Source organism: Diplotaxodon limnothrissa, linkage group LG20 (assembly GCF_057381915.1).
Source record: "Diplotaxodon limnothrissa isolate DT_005_m linkage group LG20, D_limnothrissa_male_GT1.1, whole genome shotgun sequence".
NCBI classification, from domain to species: domain Eukaryota; kingdom Metazoa; phylum Chordata; class Actinopteri; order Cichliformes; family Cichlidae; genus Diplotaxodon; species Diplotaxodon limnothrissa.
Genome location: NC_140615.1, coordinates 10,833,457 through 10,853,149, shown reverse-complemented (window position 1 = coordinate 10,853,149; position 19,693 = coordinate 10,833,457). Strand labels below are relative to the sequence as shown.

Below are 19,693 nucleotides of genomic sequence, written 5' to 3'. Positions count from 1 at the left end.
GCAAATCTATTCACTTATTATAAAAGCCATTTCACAGAAGTACACCCTTGTACCGTTTCCAGGGTTAGGGATGAGTTTAAGTAGCGCACAAGTGCTACTAATCAAATACACTTGATTAACTGATCACTAATAAGTGAGCACCTGTTCAGAAGCCTCTTCTCTAAAAAGAAATTGGCAATGCAGCTTAGGTTTGTAAACTTACATCTCAACAAACCACAAGACCTCTGCAACAATATGCTTTGAACACACAAGAAGATGTTGGGCTACTATCCACAGCTCCACTTTTGGCGAAAACCAGACACACATGCTTGATACCAACTGTCGAACACGGTGGACAGCAGTCATGATTTGGGCTTGTTTAAGAGGCCAGCTTTGCTACAGCTGAAGCTTGGCTGAAGCACCAGGACAAGGATCCAAAGCACAAAAGAAAATCTACAGCAAAATGACTAAAAAAAGAAAAGAATCAAGATGTTGCAATAGCCCAGTCCAAGTCCAGACCTCAACCTGATTAGAAATCCTGCCGCAGTATATCTTAAAAGAGCTGTGCATGAACGAATGCCTGCAGTAAAGATGAGTGGGCCACAACCGTGTGTCTGAAAAAGTCAAACAGTCATGCATTTGGTTTTACAAGCTACTGAATCATGAGGTGTACTCAGTTTTCTTTTTCACACTACTGTGTTTTATTTTAGTTTTGAAAAAAATATTTCAGAATATCAGAATTGAAATATAAAAGCTACAAAAATAATCCCATTTCCTTTTTTATTTAGTATAATGACGGTAATTTTCTTCACAAAATGCTAGCATTTTGCTATGGTGTTTGGTAAATTAAAGACTCATAATGGCACCAGTTAATTATAATAAACATTGAGAGCTAAATCAAAGAAAACCATATGTGTATTAAAAGCTATATAATCAAAATGACTGGGGTTCTGGTGGGTGACGGGTATTAGGTGGCTAATGCTAAACACTTTCTGCTTGTTTATCTAGTACTTATAGAACTTTATTCACTGTTGTAACTAGAGATGGCACGATACCACTTTTTTATGTCCGATACCGATATCATAAATTTGGATATCTGCCGATTCCGATATGAATCCGATATAGTGTGTTTTTAAATCAATAAAACTGTTTTTTAAATATTTTGCTGCATTTTGTATAAGTTCACACTCAAGTTTAAATAAACAACAACACTAAAGAGATTCTGTTATACCTGTAAAATAATTCATAGTTCAGCAATACTGATCAATCTAATAAACTTAAACTTACTCCATCCTTCCTATTCTGGTATTTTAAAGAGTACTTCGCAGAAATATTAAGCAACCTAACTAATAGGGTTCCAACTCCCAGCAAAGAAAATAGGGAACCACCCCCCACCTCATGATGCTTAATCGACTTAATCAACTTTAATTTGATGCAGTGTGGGGGAAAAAATGCACAGAAATAATTTATTTTTCAAGAATAATTAAATAGATTCAACATCTTTCTTCTACAGAATTGCAGACTGCACAGGTGGTACCTTCCCAAAGGAAAAAGTACTATAGCTTACTAGGGTATATTAGACTTAGCAGTTACTATATACAGTAATGGACTTCTATATATTTTACATAAGATTAAAACTTTGGGTGTAAGATTCAGATAATTCATTATTAAAAACTAGACATTTTAAATGAGAATAAGGAAAAAAAGTATGTCTTTGTGCCCCCTTTTCCCTGTTCATGCCCCCCTGGCTAAACTTTGCTAGATCCGCCCCTGCACAGTTACCAGCAGTCAGCTGCTTAGAAAAGGATCCTGGTCTAGAAAGTAATATTAAATAAATTCTAACAACAGCTTATCAAGGTTAAACGTGCTGCTGCTGTTCAGCCGCTGGTTTCCTCTTTCTGGCGCGAAGTGGGCGATAAACAAACAAGAGAGACGGACTCGTGACAGAAAAGCCGATCAGCTGATCATTGATCAGTTTCATGATTGAAGTAGCAGCAAGAAGAGGCAGTCGCTCCATATATCGGTTGTTAAGCTTAACGCAGGAATGCTTTACAAACATTCAGAGATGAACTTACACACTTGCTTTACTTCTCTCTGGGATAACTTCATCGGAGATGAAATGCTGGTTTGGTAGCACAAATACACACCGCCGCTCTATCACGTGAGCACACTGCTCCTACATGCTGCGGTTATGAGCCGAGTTACGCCATGTCGCAAGTTTTGTGAGGTGCTTTTTTTTTTTAATTTAATGGATCGGATTACATTTTTTATTTCTCTCTGATATCCGATCCAGTAATTTACGTCAGTATCGGACCGATACCTAATATCGGATAGGTCCATCTCTAGTTGTAACCCGTTCAAGGTTCTCTATTCTTTATTCTTCATTCTTCATTCTACTAAAAAAGTGAGGAAAATGACCTTTTATGAAACCCGTTAAAGTCCATATTCATTCTGGACTATCAGGTTAATGGCACCCATTGCAAGGAAATTCTCCCCTATTGATTAACTCTCTGGTAAGTCAATTCTGACAAATTCGATGGACTGATTGTAAAGGTTTCACACAGATAAGTAAAGAGAACAAACGTGATTGATCTATTTTTTTTTAAATAACTAAAAGGTTATACATGCTGGTTTATTTGTGTTTCATGATATCAGAATGGGGGGAGTCTTATACAAGCTCTTGAATTCACTAAAGCCTCAGAGGAAAGGAAGAATGGCAAAACAACTGAGCTGTATGTGTAAGGCTGCCATCTACTGAGAACTGTCTTGAATTTGGACAGATCCAGGTTTGCAGTGGCAGGAACAGCGTCTGCTCCCTCAGAAAATCATGTTCCCTCTGTGCTCAGCAGTCATGGCTGAGGGAGGGTCCTGCTGAGACGAGTAATGAGGTAATTGAATTTCAGTTCATTAAGAGCTCCTTCTTGCACCTCATGTCACAATTTCATGTTTATTAAAGAACCTCGACTGTTTACATAAATCCCCATGTCAAAAGCACTTCAAGCCTGCTGCTTGAAAGCTTCAAAATTCGTGCAGTTCGAGCCACACCCCAATCAGTGATGCCACAGCAGACGTTTTGCCTTTCACAGCTACAAAAAACCAAAAAACTGCCGTGGCATCGTTCATCCAGGTGTGGGAAGAAGTGAATCTTTGAATTTTCTTTATTGCAGTATTTCTTTTTTTCCCCCAGTAGGGAAAAACCGTCATTAGCTCCTTTGCTGTAATGTGTGTGTTTTCCGTTTCAAGTGAACCGCAGTAATAATAACAAACTCTTCTCGCCGCTGCACGAGTGCCGATCCAAACCAGCGGTGTACATGAGGAGGAGGGCTTGTTGCTAGGTTGCATATTCCTTCAGTTACAAAGCTCTTTGATACCTGCGTCGCTGTATGCTTTCACAGACATGCACCCACTTACTTGGCTCAGGCCAGGCACCTACACATGCACACATTCACAAAAGACCACACTAACACAGAGACATGCACCAGCAGGTAGGCCTGCTTTTTTCTCCCCACCCTTTTTTCCTAAATCAGGGCAACAATGGGCACGCTTCCACCCAGCAAACCATCAAGGCAGCCTTGACTTCGGGCAGCAAGACAGGACCCGTCTAACCACACTAACAAGGTGAGCAGACAGTGTGAGTTGTTGTGGCGGGTGTCTGTGCTCCTTCAGGAGGAACTGACAACAACTGGACTGGCACCACTAATAAGGTGTCAGTGCAGCTCTGCCCCACGCTCAGAGAACAGCCATGCAGCTCACACCGAAGGGCCTGCTGCACCAACCAGGATCCAGGCATTAAAACCAACAGAGGGAAGGGTTTTGTTTTTTTCTTTTCCACACTTTCACACAAACAGAAAACACCACCCCATTCCTATCGGAGATGCTATGCACTATTTTGTGCCAGATTAGGATGGATGGGAGGAGGAAATCTTTTCCACGCACAGGCAGAGACACGTGGGACAGCTCACCAACAGACACCCGCTGTGAGGGCAGTGAATGGAAAACTGAAGTCACTTGCCTCGCCATTTAAGGGATAGGGTTGGGTTTTAAAGCCTCTACATGGGATGGTGTGCAGCTGTGCATGTGGAAGGAATCCACTGATTGGTTAGAGCAAAACAAAACAAAATTGGCACGTTTTTTTGTTTTTTTTTTCTTTTTGAGGAAAAATCTGATGTTATGTTGAATAAAATCTGATTAAATAATTTCTGATTAAGTCAGTGGTTCATTTATGGGGCAGATCAGACGGCCGGTCGCACGTTAGCCTCAGATGAACTTTTGAATGCATCGACACAGAATGGACTCAATTTCTAGTCTCTCAAAATTTCAGCATGAAACAGGAGGAACGTGTGCACCAGCCAGCACCTCGTCCGTATGGCATTTAGCTTTTGTATTAAGGCAAACTTTAATTAAATATAGGAACCCATCCATGTCGGTGGTTACACAGCCTTAAATGTGTATATTTGTAAGCTGTGACCATATTAACATGAAATGCATAATACACAAAGGATGTTTTTGGGTTTTTGTTTTTTTTTTTGCTTTGAGAAGGTAAAGATGAAGTGCACTAGGCTTGGCTGCTGTCTTCGTTTTATTAGGCTTTGCCGCGCTGGTGAGGCTTACTTTGCAGCCTGCATTCTAATGAGAGAGAAAGCAAGGATGAAGGAAGTATGGAGGGGGGTGCAGAGGGTGGAGGGATTGTGTAACTCTGTTACATAACACAATATGCACAGCCTTCTCTCCGTCTGCGGTCCTCCTCTCTCTCTCTCTCTCTCTCTCCCTCTCAGCACCTCCAATAGAGAGAGACATGGCAGAACAAGCAGGAGGGAGAGCATGAAGGGTTTAAAAGGGTGCTGGTGTTAATGAGGGCGATGTGAAGAGATGTGCGCCTCGCTGGAAAATCATACTTCATTACGGCGCTGTTTCTAATAATGCCAGTGATGAGGAGAAGTTGTTTGGGAGGTGAGGGGACGAGGAGTGCAGTTTTGTCTTAGATTAAAACTCGGCCATCAAGTGGCATTCAAGTGGGTTTGCTGGGTAATTAAAGTCGATAAAATGTTATTACTTTCACCCTCGGCCCACCTTCGGATGGCTGGGGTTGAACTGACAGGCTTTTTGGATGAGGACAGCTCACTAGTGGGAATCAACCTTGACACCTTAATTGCAGATTGCATGCATTACTTTGCTGATTATGAAACAAAGCAAATTTACAACATCATTTACTACTTTTCAGGCTGCTTTGCACCCAGTTTATAGCTCCCAGTACTTTTAAGTTTAGTGCATAATTTAGCAAATAAAGCTTTTCTAGTCAGTTTTGTTTTGTTTTGTTTAGAAAGGAAGCTGGCGATTCTATTCAACATGTTTGATTCCTGCAACGTGACCTCATTTTATCTTAAAAAATGTCATTCAGACTTCTTGGTCACGCAGTCCAGAATAAACCAGTTTGTATGAGAAGACTGAAAAACACTCAGTGTTGCAAAGTTTTATTTTCTTGAAGAATAATCTAATACAAAATGACAAAAGAGCCAGGAAAGTTTCAGTTTCTTTCACACTCTTAAAGTATATTACAAAGTACAGCACAGTCAACATTTCCACTGAAGCTTCTACTTGTTTTTTCAAACAACTTTCACTTCATGAATAGTTTACTTTCACACAGAACGTCTCCTCCGTCTTCTCCTCCAGGTTGTTCACGTAGACCAGGATGTCCACTGATCCGGGACTCTGGCTCGTGGCAAACCGCAGTCCGATGGTGTAACTCTCTCCCCCTCCAATCTGAACATAGTAAAAATAACACATAATTTTATTTAGATCTTTATCTTTTTTTTCTTATTAAAGCTGACCTGTCTGCCCATTCACACGTTTAATAATAAATCCATCATTTTTGTTTTGAACTGCATTGTTCACAAAGATCTGCCCCAAGATAAAAACCCTGAATAAATGGCAGTCACTGAGACCGATTTGGCAGCACGGTGTCTCAGTGGTTAGCACTGTTGCCTCACAGCAACTGACATGGCTTCCTGTGCTTGCTCTGGTTTCTCCCACGATCAAAAACATGCTGTTAATTCCATCGGTGTGCCCTGGACCATAGCTCTGGGTTTAACTAGCCGCTGGTCCCCAGGTGCTACGCTGTGGCCGCCTACTGCTCCTAATGCTTAGGATGGGTTAAATGACTTTCCTGACAGGGATCAATAACACTGTCTGATGTTATCTGTTAACATTATTAGAGCTGTAAACCAGTTATAGATGTGACTCCCTTTTTCTAGACTAGATCATTTACACTAGATTAACCATATATACTTCACTGTGCTCATGTAGCCACGGTAACAGAGCCAGACTTCTGAATGTAAACCCCCACTCATTCTTCTGAGATGAAGACAATGCCTCAGAGTGAAAAAATACGTATCCTACAACACATTTAAAAAACTGAAACCAATATATACCAAAGGTGACATCTCACAATACAATATTATCACAATACTTCACTCACAATATATATTATTGCAATATACTGCAATAATATATATTGTGAGTTACTGATAGTACAACAAATAGTTGTAAGAAATTGTTGAAAATCACATATCTGTTGCTGTCTACATAGACAGAAATTCACATTTAACATAATTCTATTTACTTATTACGTCACCAGATTATTACCAGCTGGCAGCCAGTTGAAATGAATCCCCTCAATTCAGACTGATGGCAACATGTTTGGAAACCTGAGCATTTATAAATGAGACAGCAATTATTTGCAAACCTTCAACAATCTCTCTGAGAGTGACTGCAGCCAGCCCAGGTCAGACTGCGACTGTTTGCAGAAAGGTCACCTCCTATCAGATGACCCAGGTATCGCCTTGTGATTAATCTTAGGCTCTAGGCAACATTTAGACACCAGAAGTTGTTCAGCTGTTTTTTATGCTTTAACTTCTTTAATACAATTTATTTGGTATCTGTGTATCAATACAACGTTGCAATGCACAATATTGTGATACTGTTCTGTATTGATTGTTCCCTTACCTCCTAAGATATACAGAGAACCTACTTTACAAATTAAATACAACTGCCATGCAAAAATAGTGAGCTCTGGTTCTTTCACATGGAAATACGCATCTAAGTGTTTAATCGCATGTTTTGTGACTCCGGTGACCTCATTTCAGTATCCAATTAGTTTCCTTCTTCCATGCAGTAATTAGATAATAAACAGAGTGTATTTCAGTTAGATTTGAAGGTATTTTACTGATCTGACTCAAAAATGAAAACATTTCTCAGGACAAAAATGACCCATATATGGAGCAAATGGTTATCCACACTGTTTTAATGCTTATCATCGCTGTGGGCATCTCCTTTTCAGGCATGTCTAAAACACAATTATTAAATGAGGAAGCACCAGTTGTTCTAACCTCCTGACTGCCTCTGTGGAAAGTCTAGTATTAGAATTTTTTATTTGTATGTTGTGATTGTTTTTCTGTTCAGGCATCACAGTGAGGTAGATCTTTAACAGGTGTTTTTTTGTTACTTTCTCACTACTGTAGATTGACCAGAAATATTTCCTTCTACTCTCTGTAATAGCCAACAGCAGAAATATGGGTCAATTTAAGGGATTTATGCTGTAATCTTTCCCACAAGCATGGCAGTATTGATCTCTGCTTCGCCTTTCCTCCTGACAGCTGGTTTTATCACAGTGAGGTAGTTATGTCAAAAAAGAGAAAAGTGTCTCCACATTTGCCTAATGCCACAGGCATGGTAAATTCTTTATAAGACACCTGGAGCTTCACTGACAAGATGGAAAAAACAATGGGCTGTTTTTCACTTGGCTCACCCTCCCTGTCTAATTGATGCAGTGTCTTCTGGCCAACAACAATGAGACTCTTTAATAGTTTATGTGAAAACAGGCTCCCCTCGCCTCTCATTCATTTATTTCTTAATTTAAAATGATAGTTTCTCATTTGTTTTAGCATTTTATCACACCTCACTAAATTAAAGGCAATGACAGCAGTGTTTCATGTCTGAATGTGAGCAAATCAGCTTTTAGAGACACTGAGGCTGACCGCACAATAATAAAACAGCAGCACTAATGACTTTGTAATATTCTTTGCATTCAGTTCTGAAAGCCGACAAGGAAGCCATTTACGGAGGAATGAGCAGTCAACATAAAAGACTAGAAATTATTGATGTCTTGTACTCACCTGTCAGGATGACAAGAAAGTCAACAGTATTGCTTTGTATATTCACGACTCATACACTCATATTTTCTACAATAAGCCTTTTGGTCAAAACAGTAGCGTTGTTATGCCATAACCCATTTATAATTTTGACTGGGAGGGCATGAAAGCTGATGACAGGGCCTGATACCAGGCTAAAATCTCCAGAAGAAACTTGGGGAAAAAGATCCAGTACAATAATATCTAACCGCTTGCCTCCTACACGGCAGCTCCATCATATCGGTTGTAGATGAAATCTCCATCAGAATGTCAGAAGACTTAACTGCTTAGACACACAGGAAGCACTTTAGCCTAGTTTTTTTCTAAAATCTGTCAAAAAGAGTTTAGTTTTAGTCAAAGTGTGTCAGATTATACGTGGTCAGTAGCACCGCTGGTTAAAGCTAATGTTATTGACATCAGTTACACCATCATAGCAACATATGTACCATTACTCCGTGAAACAAAACTATCTGAGCAGCTTTTGTTAAGGAGGAGGGTTCTTTCCTTCTAGTCACTAATTAAAGTATTGATTTTACTCTTAATGGGGGTAAGAGAAGTGGACGGCCTCCAGTCTCATTTTACCTGGAATTTATCCTCTTTGAACTGGAGCAGATCTGGATGGTCAGAGCGAAGCAGGAATGTACGGCTGCTGGTGTACGGATTGGTGTAGGTGATTTTTCTGGAACTGCCACGTCCACCGCCAACTGGAACGCATACTTCAAAAGCCTGCAAATACACACACACACACACACACACACACACACACACACACACACACACACACACACACACACACACACACACACACACACACACACGTGTTATAGCATCAAACCTTCTTGGGCACAGAGGAATGAGGGAGGGATTGAAATGTCTGAAAACAAGAGCTGAGAAAACTGCAGGATTCATCCAAGTGCACCAGATGATTTGATGAAGTATCCAACAAAAGGAAGCCCATGGCTGCCTACAGTGAAACTGCAAGAGTAAATGAACTTGAACAGTTTGTAAGTGTGATCTGAATGTGATTTGATACTTCAAAGTAATGGTACAAAGCTGGCAGGATAAGCTGGCTGCCTGTGAACTGGTGTAATGAGCATTTGTACAGCGGCCACAGTGGATGGATCCGCATGTTTCATTTGGCACAGATTTTACACCTGGTGCTTCCCTCACTTTTATCCAGTCTTGGTACTGGCACTAAGAGTACGCTAGCCTATGACCCCTTAAAGCTGGGTTTGTGTTCCTGCCAATCTCAAACCAGGGATCTTTTGCATTTAATGCAAATGTGTTAACCACTACACTACCACTACCACTAATGAGCATCTGTAAAGGGATGTCCACTGAAAGAAATACTTTCCTACAGTGTTTGGCATACACCTGACAGCAAGAAGATCCTGGATTTGAATTCAACAACTGTCTGGTGGCTTTCTATGCCGAATTTTCATGTTTTTTCTGTGCCTACATGGGTCCTCTCCATGTACCCCAGCTTCCACCCACAGGTCATGCTCATTTGCTTAACTGTCAATTCTAAATTGGCTATAAGTGTAAACGTGAGTCTGTCTCTCTGTGTTAGCCCTGCAATAGACTGGCAACCAGTCCAGGTTGTGCCCTGCCTCTCACTCTTTGACAGCTGGGAATCCAACCTAGATAGGTCACCACACAGGGAAGACATGCAGCCATCCTATGGCCAAGACTGGCTTCAGATGCTTATTTCATGGTTTTAAAGTAATGTTTGGCAATCCCTGACTTAAAGCAAGATAACTTTATGCAATGTGAGATGATAAATAACCACTGCAATACCCTTTAAGCATTACATTTTCTTTGTTTTGTTGTCAGAGAAAATGTGATTGTTGTCAATCACTTGATTGTTTAGCATTTTAGGAGAAGTGGATATTTGATCAACTTAAATTGATTTCATTTGATTAAATGTATATTTCTGCTGTGTAGTGCATAAGAAATATGTTCTGTACACAACAGGCAAAAGAAGAATTTAGTACTTTACCTATAATGCATAAAGCATAATCCAGTCAGCCAGTTAGGTACACAGTCAATTGATTAGACATTTGATTGAGAAAGGCAGAGAAGAGCATTATTAAAGACAATTGGATCTAAGCACTGGTCTGCTGCTCTTTATAAAGGGATTGGGAATGTTGAGCTGGCCTTGGGAAGTACCCGGATGATTCAAGTATTGAATCTGTTACAAATACAAGTACTATAAAAATGAAATCATGATGTCAAATCTTCTGTCTTCCTCTTAAATATTTTTTTTATTTCATACACTGATATCCTTCAAACGCATGTCCAGAATCCTTCAGAGCCAAAGCCAGTTTGCTGGTAGATTGTGGTGTGTTAGGTTAGTAATGGTTACCCCTGCTGGAAAGCTGCAGATGATAGCTGGTAATCTTCTTTCCGCATAGGCAGTATTACTCCCAGTGTTATGTAAAATTGGGGGTTCCCTTTTAAATCACTAGAGCTTCACAAAGTGATGATAAAATGAGAGGCAACCATAATGCAGTTTATTAACGCAACACTGTTGCATAAGGAACACATTTGAAAGGCAAATTTAGGTCATTGACTAAATGCACACAGTGCTCACAATGCTAATGTTACGAGTACAGAGCAGGAGAGTCCAAAGAGTTGGAAAATCCCAAATCCCAAAAAGGTTGATAATGAAATATACTCTACAACACTGGTGAGACAAAACTAGGTGGCACAAACACTTTTATTGTATTGATATTGTGGTAGATTATTGCCGTACAAGTTACCAAGCTAGGCAGCTAGCTGCTTGGTAGACACTGTCCTGCTTTTCGAAAAAGATGAATGACTGAGCTCCTGTAGGTGCCTGGGAAGGGTTAGCATGTTACCTTTAAGCAGAATCAAGCTTCTAGCTTTAGCTAGTGCTTTTTTCAGAGAAATGCTTTTTGTTATTTAACCAACAGCAGTGCAAAAATGATTAAAACATTGTCCTTTAATGACTGGGAGGGGGAGCGCTCAAGTTCAAGGGAGACCTTTAATTAACACATCAACCACATTTGCAGCAGAGCGGTGTGATGAGCAGGTCTGCAAATCTGACGCTTTCGTGCTGTAGTGTTTGGCTTTCAAACAGACACCTGGAACTGTATTTAACACACTGTTCTGCTGCTGCTGCTGCTGCTGCTGCTGCTGCTGACACAGTGAAGAAAAGGGTAAAAACCCGGGTTGCCAAATGTGCCCCACTGGATAATGATGGCCGATACCCATATGAGGAAACGATAAAAACACAAGATTTTTTTTAGGGTCCTACCTTGGACAGCACAGGACGGTGAACATTGAGACAGAGCAGCCACGCGGTGACCAGCTGCTGCTGCTCCACATCTACCGCGTTCACGTACAGAAAGCGGCTGCCAGCCTGCCATGGCTGCACCTTCAGCTGGAGCTCCTGCACTGCTGCAGGAGGCAAAACAAACACACCCGCTGGGTCCACCTAAAAAGAAGGCAAAGGCCATTAAAGTTTATTGGGTTTGGCAAGTGGACTGAGAAATGTGTCGACCAAGTGACAAAAAGAATGTGACAGTGTTCAAAGAGAAGAGATACATTTAATAAGAAATGGAAGAGGGACAGAATTAATGGAAAAGATGCTTAACAGAGTCAGAGGAAGGTAAAGGAAGTGTGCAGATTAAAGGAGAGTAGGTGAGAGAAAGGGTGAATGAGGTTCAATAAAAAAGGGGGGAGGCAGACAATGAAATGAGAGAAGTAGAGGCAGGAAAGTGACAGAAATAAGAATGTGGGAATGAGATTTACTGTGCAGCTCCTTTTCAATCTGTTGAGAAAAGCAAAGCTATTCACTGACGCTGAGGTTTATCCTGCTTTATAGAACTCCTCCAATGCATTCCACTGTGAGCTAACCTGCCGCGAGTCAGATCAAAGCAGCTGCTCATGCGTACGCCGAAATCTTTAAAAATACATCTGTCGCTTTTTCAGCCAGTACCCTATTTCTAAAGGTAAAACATGTTTGGGTCATACTGTATGCACCCGTGGTGGTTGTGACAGTCTATCACTTCTCTTTTTTTCTCCATGAATGCTATAAAATGCCCTTTTATTCCAACTCTGAGGAAGAAGTATTGTCATGCTCCCTCTACTCTTGTACTCAGTCATGAATAAGAAACAGTCTATTAAAAATAGAGGGCAATGTGACACTCCTGGAGCATATTTTCACATGTTCAGAGTGCATAAAAGCCACTGCTAATTTTTTTCAAATTGTATCAAACTGGGTCCCGACATGATCTGGCATGAAGACAGGAAGTAACGAGGGAACCTAATAAAATGAAATGAAACCCCATAAAAAGACCTATTATGCTGTCAATCTGCATTTGCATGTTCTTGACAATGATTCAAATCTTAAACTGGAGGTATTAAAAGGGAAGGAATTGCTTCCATTTTTTTTCCTTTTGCTGCTAAGAGAACAATTTGCATTAAATCACTTTAGATGAGCAACTTCAAAATTGCTCACGATAAAAAGATCATTTGTCAAGAATAAATCCCTCAACATTTTTTTTTAGATAAGTGAGATTTATGCATTTTTTTTGTCCTGTATGTTGAGTGTCGTCTGCATCAGTCGGATTTTGTCCAATTGAAAAAGAACACAATACAGTAAAAGCCTAATTTTAGTTCGAACATGCCACTTTCACATATAAAAAATGCATCCAGACCCAAGCACCCTTGATGACTAAGATGCTGCTCCAGTCTCTGAACCACAAGCTAATGTTAAGTGGCGGGGGAAACAGAGAGTAACAGGACAGGGAATGTGTACGGGTGGTAGAGAGGGTGTAACGCATAGTTCATCACCACAGACTACTACTGCTGGTTGCATGCTCTTGATCTCTTTTCAACTTGACTCAAAACAAGAATTATATATTCAGCTGAAGTGCTATGAACGCTGGATTAAATAACTAGATTCCTGGGACTCATAAAGAATTGAACGGAGCTCTCCACTAGAGGTCTTCGTGGGTCTAAAACCAAAACCGGACCGATGGAACTAAATGAGCCCAATGTGCAAAAATTAATTTTAAACATTAAGTGCAACAGGATCCTAAAGGGACCCACATAAAGCCTAAGGGAAGCAAGACCTCATCCAAAATCCAGTTGACTAACAGAGAGTCAGAACAACATCAGCAGGAGCACGATGCTCCAGCACTTAAAGGGCAGCTGTCATCCAAAAAAGCAAAAATACATGTTACTTTTCTTTCACTTCACACATCTGCCACAAAGCAACAATTTTCTACTGCAATGGTTGTGATGCACACAAGATCTGAGCTACAGAAGAGGGTCAGTTTGGCTATGTCTATTAGACAAGTGGATCCAAGTGGCACAAAGAAGCTTTACCGACCTGCTTTTTTTTTTTTTTAAATGTGTTGTTACTACATTATTTTTTTGTAACGGACAGCCAATCAGAAGAAAGGCGACTTAAACTAAAGGGGATGGGAGCTAAAACAGCTTGTTTCAGAGAGAAAATGAACACAGGGGTTGCACCAAGGCCAGGTATAGAGTAAATACAAAGTCTTTTGAGGAGTGAATCATTCAAAGGTGCTTTAGTAGAATCTAAGAATAAAAATGTGCAGTGTGAAATGAGCATAAAAAGCCCACTTTAAAACATTTTTCTTCACTTTTTTTTTTTTTTAATCTCAGGTTAATAAAATAATGACTTCACTAGAAGACATGGGAGTTGATTTTAGTTTTGATGAATCTTTAAATCTTGATAGAGGCCTGAATCCCACGCTGCAGAGAACATGTGCACATTGTTTACTATTTCAAAATAGTGCGTTTTGTGACAATCGTACCTCAATCTCGCCGGGGTGTGATGAGAAACACTTGACCTTACGGATAGCCTGCGTTCCCCTCAGAACGAGTGACTGACAGCTCCGCTGGCCAGTCACACAGCTGACGTCCACACGCTCCAGGAAGTGCACGTAAATCTGCCAGATCTGGGAGGGCGCTGCCATCCACTTATCACTACAGAGGAAAAACATCATCAAGAACAATTAAACTAAGGCCCCCTGGAGATGCAGCCGGTGCAGCACGGGGTAAGAGATGAGGAGGGCTGATCTACGGCTGTGCTAGCATTTTAATAAGCAGAGCCATCAACATCATCCTCACACTGCTGAGATGAAAGGAATTCAGTCTCAGTGGCCCTAGCTGACTCAGAGTGGGAGGCGATGCAGTCACCTACTCAGGTCTGCTCTGAGACAACAGCTCTCATAAAGCGTTTGTGGTTATTTGGAATAGGATTCAAGTGATATGGGGTTTTGAGGGCAAACACGTCATCTGGAGGGTTGAAGCTAAAATATTTTCACAGTGATATCGTCAGATATATTTTTTAAATGTTAGAAATCAAATCCAGATCAAATTCACAAATGTATTTGCGTGTAATTTGCTGGTAATCGGGTTGGCTGCTCGACACTTGGGTGAAAAATTAAAAAAATGCTCAACCACTAATGCAAGGGGGCCAAATGACTGTGTTACAGCACTTGGGACTGGTTTATACTGCAGTATTAGAGGACAGTATTAGACATGAAATGAAGAAGCAATGTGTCTTCTGCAATATATTTTATTAGTAAAATAAATTAGCTATACAGTATGTGCTCTTCTTGATGGAAGCACGTTGTAATATAAAGATTCTAAACCACAGATGTCAAACTAATCTTACATCGAGGGCCACACACGGCCTACTTTGATCTTAAGTGGGCCGGACGAATGAGCCTTTGTGTCAGCAAAAAGACGTTTAACTACACATTTAATCCCTGAGATATCTTATCATAAGACAACAAAGTGCAGGTTCTGGTAGCTAATGTTTTCTCAATGAACCAAAAATATAATGTTTCATTTCTGCCATTTAATTGTTTATACTGTATATTACTTTATGCACGGCTGAAAGGGTTGTCTTTATCAGCTGGAAAAATTTTCCAAAGCTGTCCAGAGGATCAGATTGGAGTCTTTGCTGAGCCAATTCTGGCCCCTGGTCCTTATGTTTGACACTCCTGTTCTAAACATAACCATTAGTACCATTAGTAGTGCTATGCACATATCTGTGGTTAGGATTGTATATTGTGTGAAAGAGTGCATGTGAATGAGCATATGCATGATGCAATCCATCATTTCCACTAAGTGACAGAGGAAAATGAGGAAAACAATGAAATCATGTGAAACGAGGCAAAATGCTTTTATATTCATGTCCTCAGAGTTAAACGACAGCTCTCTGATATTTAATAGAAAACAAGTATTTGTATATCACATTAAAAACAAGGTGTGCATAATCCTGATGGAGATTAGGCAAACTGGACGATGGACTGTGGAACTGCAGGCAGCCAGAGCATGAAACCTCAGTCTGATTAGTTAATTGATTCAAGCCTGCATGAACAATTTAATTATTGCAAAGATGAATGCTTCTTCAGGCTAAGCTCTGTGCGTGTGTGTGTGTGTGTGTGTGTGTGTGTGTGTGTGTGTGTCTGGCCAGTAAATAATACATACGTGAAAACCATTACAAAGAACATTTTTATGTGTGGACTGGGACTCCCTGGCACTTTCAAGTACACATCTTGAGGCTCTCCTGGTGCCTACAGACAGAAACAGATAAAAGGTGGAAGAGTAGAGGGGAAAAAGAGGCAAAAATAAAAAAGACCCCACATTGGCACTACAATAGTGTAAAGGCACGACACAAGGGCAAGCCTTTTCTTCTATCAAAAGAGCTTGTAATCTATCAAAAATGAGCTAGAGTTCTGTCCTGATTACGTTTTGTAAAAAAGAGACAAACATGTCAGAAGGAAGCTCAAAGAATTACACTTTATGTTGAATCCAATCCTTCAAACAGAACTGGCTGATGATGGTTTTGTGACATTTTGAGATGAGATGATGAGATGAGATGGCCTTTATCCTCACACTGTCAGTATGCAGTAGCTTGATTTGTTGAAGTCTCTGAGATAATGATGCAGACATATGTTTGCCTTTGACCTGCTTATTTTCCAATGTGTAAATATTAGATTGTATACCTATAGGATACTTACCTTGTAGTGTCCTGTGTTAGCACTTAACAATATTTACCTGAGGATTACATGACAACCTAATAAGAGGTTGTTGTTGTTTGTGTGTGTCTTTATGGTTTCACTCCAATTCAGTGATGTCAGTTTGATGTGATTGCTGTGAATGAAGCCATTAAAGGAGCAAGCACGCTCACTTTAATGGCTCTTGAAAAGAAGTTTGGCTGGCTGTTTATCTATGGTCACACTCAGGGAGGACAACACACAAAGAGACCAGTGCAGCTAGAATAAAGTGCTTTCCCTTCCAAACAGTTATCAGTTCAGTAATTAACCCTGTTAATATTTGTATGTTAATTGCAGAAGGAATTAAATCCAATGTCATTCACTCACCAGCATCCTTGTTTGGCAGATGATGTTAGGGTCACTGCAGCGGACAGAAACATGAGCATCTGGGTTGATAGCTGGTTTTCCCAACAAGAGGCAGGAAAAAACAAATATAAGATCAATTTACTATTTACTATAAATTGTTTTTATTATAGTTCAGAACATCAAGCCAGTCATAAAAGCCAATCAAACATTTTCTTGATTTTAAACTTTTATTTCTTGCTTTTCATTTCCTGCTCTGCATCCAGATACTTCTCTCTTCTTATTACCCTTTTTGTTGACAGAAACTGCACTGATATTGAAAAGTTTTGTTTTCGCCTTGTGCGTGTGAACATGTGATTCACATTTATGCTCACACAGGAGAGTAAGTCAGTATGAGAACTGAATGTATATTTTAATCTTCATTTGATATATTGATTAAAACTGGAATATATGCAAATGACTAATTTAAGCACAGTTCAGAAAGCAAGAAATATGAGTTGAAGGACGAGGAATACTTGGCTCATGGGGGATAGCCAGGGTAATCTGTACAACCTGCAGGGTCGTGCCAGACTGGCAGGCGGATGGCCTTTTTAAGGAAACAGAGCTCGGGGTGGTAAAGTCGGAAAGTCTGGTCAACGACATGGGGCGTTGGCTCCACATTCACTTGGCAGATGGCCATTGGCTTTCCATCTTCTGCTTTGAAAGTAACCTGTGGAGATAAAGTGAAAATTCAGCATTATTAGCAGCATGTCACTTCCTCACCTGATAGTCTGATATTCAGTGCATTAAAACAGGTTTTGCATCATAAGGTAGTTTAAGATTCATTAGAAGCTTCAAGTTACTACCTCGCATTGCAAATACATTACATGCACGGTAAGTTGTGCAGTATGACCAGAGGGGTTTCTGGAAATTTAAAGAAGGTATCCAGTACTGGAAACAAAAAAAAACTACACGTAGAAAAACTTTGGTAAAACAAATCTGTGTAGCAGGAATACATATCTTTCATCTATCGCGTTCTAGTGTTTAGAGGTAAATCTAAAAGTAAACAACTGAAGTTTTGGAAAGTTCACTAGTAGTTGTGTAAGTCAAAGTTAACCAGGCTACAGCAAATACTTTCAACATAATCATTTTCTCTTCCAAACAAGATTAGTTAAATAGACTGATTTAAAACCTCTAGGGCTCCTGCGCTGCCAGATTTCTTACTGGAATTAATAGCCAGGTCGTGTATACTAGGTAGTAACAGCACAAACTGGTTTCATTAGTTCAACAGGGCTTTTTCCTCCTGATTTCTCTCTGTGTGCCATGTTTTCTTCCTGAAGCAGTTCATTTCTAAACAACATATACAGGCTTTTTAAAAACAGCCTTGGGGAAACTTTATATTAAAATTCACCAGAGAGTATTATGATGATGGAGAAAGCTGTACACTAGAATATAAAAGTTGCTTGCAATCTGACTGCTGAAACCCCCACAGACTGACTGAATGTGCTTTGAAGATTGCTGCATTAACATAGCCCCCAGGAGTTGTTTGAATCAGCACAAATGTGTTCATACACATGTAGTCATTCTGCACGGTTATATATGATAACTGGCACATACATCAGAGCGGCATATGAAAACACACTGGAATTGCTCATTCCTGCTCACAAAGCGTCATATTTTAGGAAAACTAGTGTGTGCTGCTGTGACTTCACTGTCGGAGACAGTTTCTGCTACAGCTGCCGGACCACAAACTGTAGGTCTGATAATCCAACCATCTATTCTCTTAACCACTTATCCAATTCAGAGACAGTGGAGTCATATGACAAGAGGAGGGTACAGTCTTTGTATTTGTCACACTTAAGTGTTTCATATCATCAAACAATAATATCAGACAAAGATAACCTGAATAAATGCAAAATTCAGTTTTAAAGGATGATGTCATTTATTAAGAGAAAAAAAGTTATCCAACCCTACCTGGCCCTTTGTGAAAAGGTAATTGCCCATAAACCTAATAAGTGGTTCTTGGCAGGAAGAACTGCAATCGAACATTTATGATAACCGGTAATGAGTCTTTCACATCTCTGTGGAGGAATTTTGGCTCAACTCTTCTTTGCAGAATTGTTTTAATTCAGCCACGTTGAAGGATTTTCAAGCATGAACAGCCTGTTTAAGAACATTCAAAAACACTTCAATCTGATTTTAATCAGGACTACGCCACTTAAAAACCTTCATTTTAGTTTTTTAGGTCCAATCAGAGGTGGACTTGTATACTTGAGCTGCAGGGCATGAACAGAGAGCAGAGAGCAAAATTCATGGTTCCATCAATTACAACAAGGCGTCCTGAAGCAGCAAAGCAGGTCCAGCCCATCACACTACCACCACCATGTTTGACTGTTGGTATGGCATTTCTTTTGTGCTCTTTTTATGAAATTCTGTGTTAGTTTTTTGCCAGATGTAATGATGTGCAAACCTTCCAAAAGTTCAGCTTTTGTCTGATTACTCTATTAGTTCCCAAAGGTCTTGGAGATCATCAAGATTTTCTTTTCGGTCAGCAGTTTTCACCTTTAACTCTTCCATGGAAGCCATTTTTGCACAGTCTCTTTCTTATTGTTGAATCATGAACTCTATCTTAACTGAGAAAAATGAGGTCTACTGCTCTTTAGATGTTGTTCTTGGTTATTTTGTGACCTCCTGGATGAGCTGTGGATGAGCTGTAGATGAGCTCTTGAGGCAAAGGAAGATTTACCACTGCTCTGAGTTACAGTATCTCTATCTGTGGCTAATGGCTCTCACCGTGGATCACCGGAGTCCCATAATGTCTGTCATTGACATCTATCAGATCTATCAGTCTATCTGAAAGACTGATAGATCTGATAGATTTGTCGACTTTGTTGCAAAGATTTCCATTTCTGAAAGGTTATAAACCATCCTGATATTTTTAGCCAACCTCTACCACAAAATAAGGTCAGTTGATTGAAAGAACTTGAATAGCACAAGCCAAATATTTTGATCAATAACTGTTAAGTGATTACTGAATTCAGTCACAATAATGTGTTACATTCTAATGCATCACCCCAGGTAACAACTAAAAACTTTTAAAAAATGGTTTCTGTCCCACCTCCTGCATTCCCACCTGCTGTGCTAGAATTAAAAAAAAGATTACAAAATAAATAAATA

General features: G+C 40.0%; 1 protein-coding gene across 3 annotated transcripts in view; it reads right to left on the bottom strand.

Annotated features, from left to right (window-relative positions):
* Positions 1 to 5,598: 5,598 nt before the first annotated feature.
* The window catches only part of nphp4 (nephronophthisis 4), a 184,499-nt gene continuing 170,404 nt past the window's right edge, over positions 5,599 to 19,693 (bottom strand). For 2 of the 3 annotated variants that reach the window (XM_085343906.1, XM_085343908.1), the window contains 7 exons: positions 17,090 to 17,246; positions 16,562 to 16,632; positions 15,666 to 15,751; positions 13,979 to 14,150; positions 11,446 to 11,625; positions 8,748 to 8,891; positions 5,599 to 5,739 (listed from right to left, as the gene is read on the bottom strand). In XM_085343906.1, the coding sequence (XP_085200032.1) occupies positions 5,599 to 5,739; positions 8,748 to 8,891; positions 11,446 to 11,625; positions 13,979 to 14,150; positions 15,666 to 15,751; positions 16,562 to 16,632; positions 17,090 to 17,246 (951 nt within the window). Of the gene's footprint in view, positions 5,740 to 8,747; positions 8,892 to 11,445; positions 11,626 to 13,978; positions 14,151 to 15,665; positions 15,752 to 16,561; positions 16,633 to 17,071; positions 17,247 to 19,693 lie in introns of all 3 variants that reach the window. The other variant, XM_085343907.1, reaches the window with a different exon arrangement.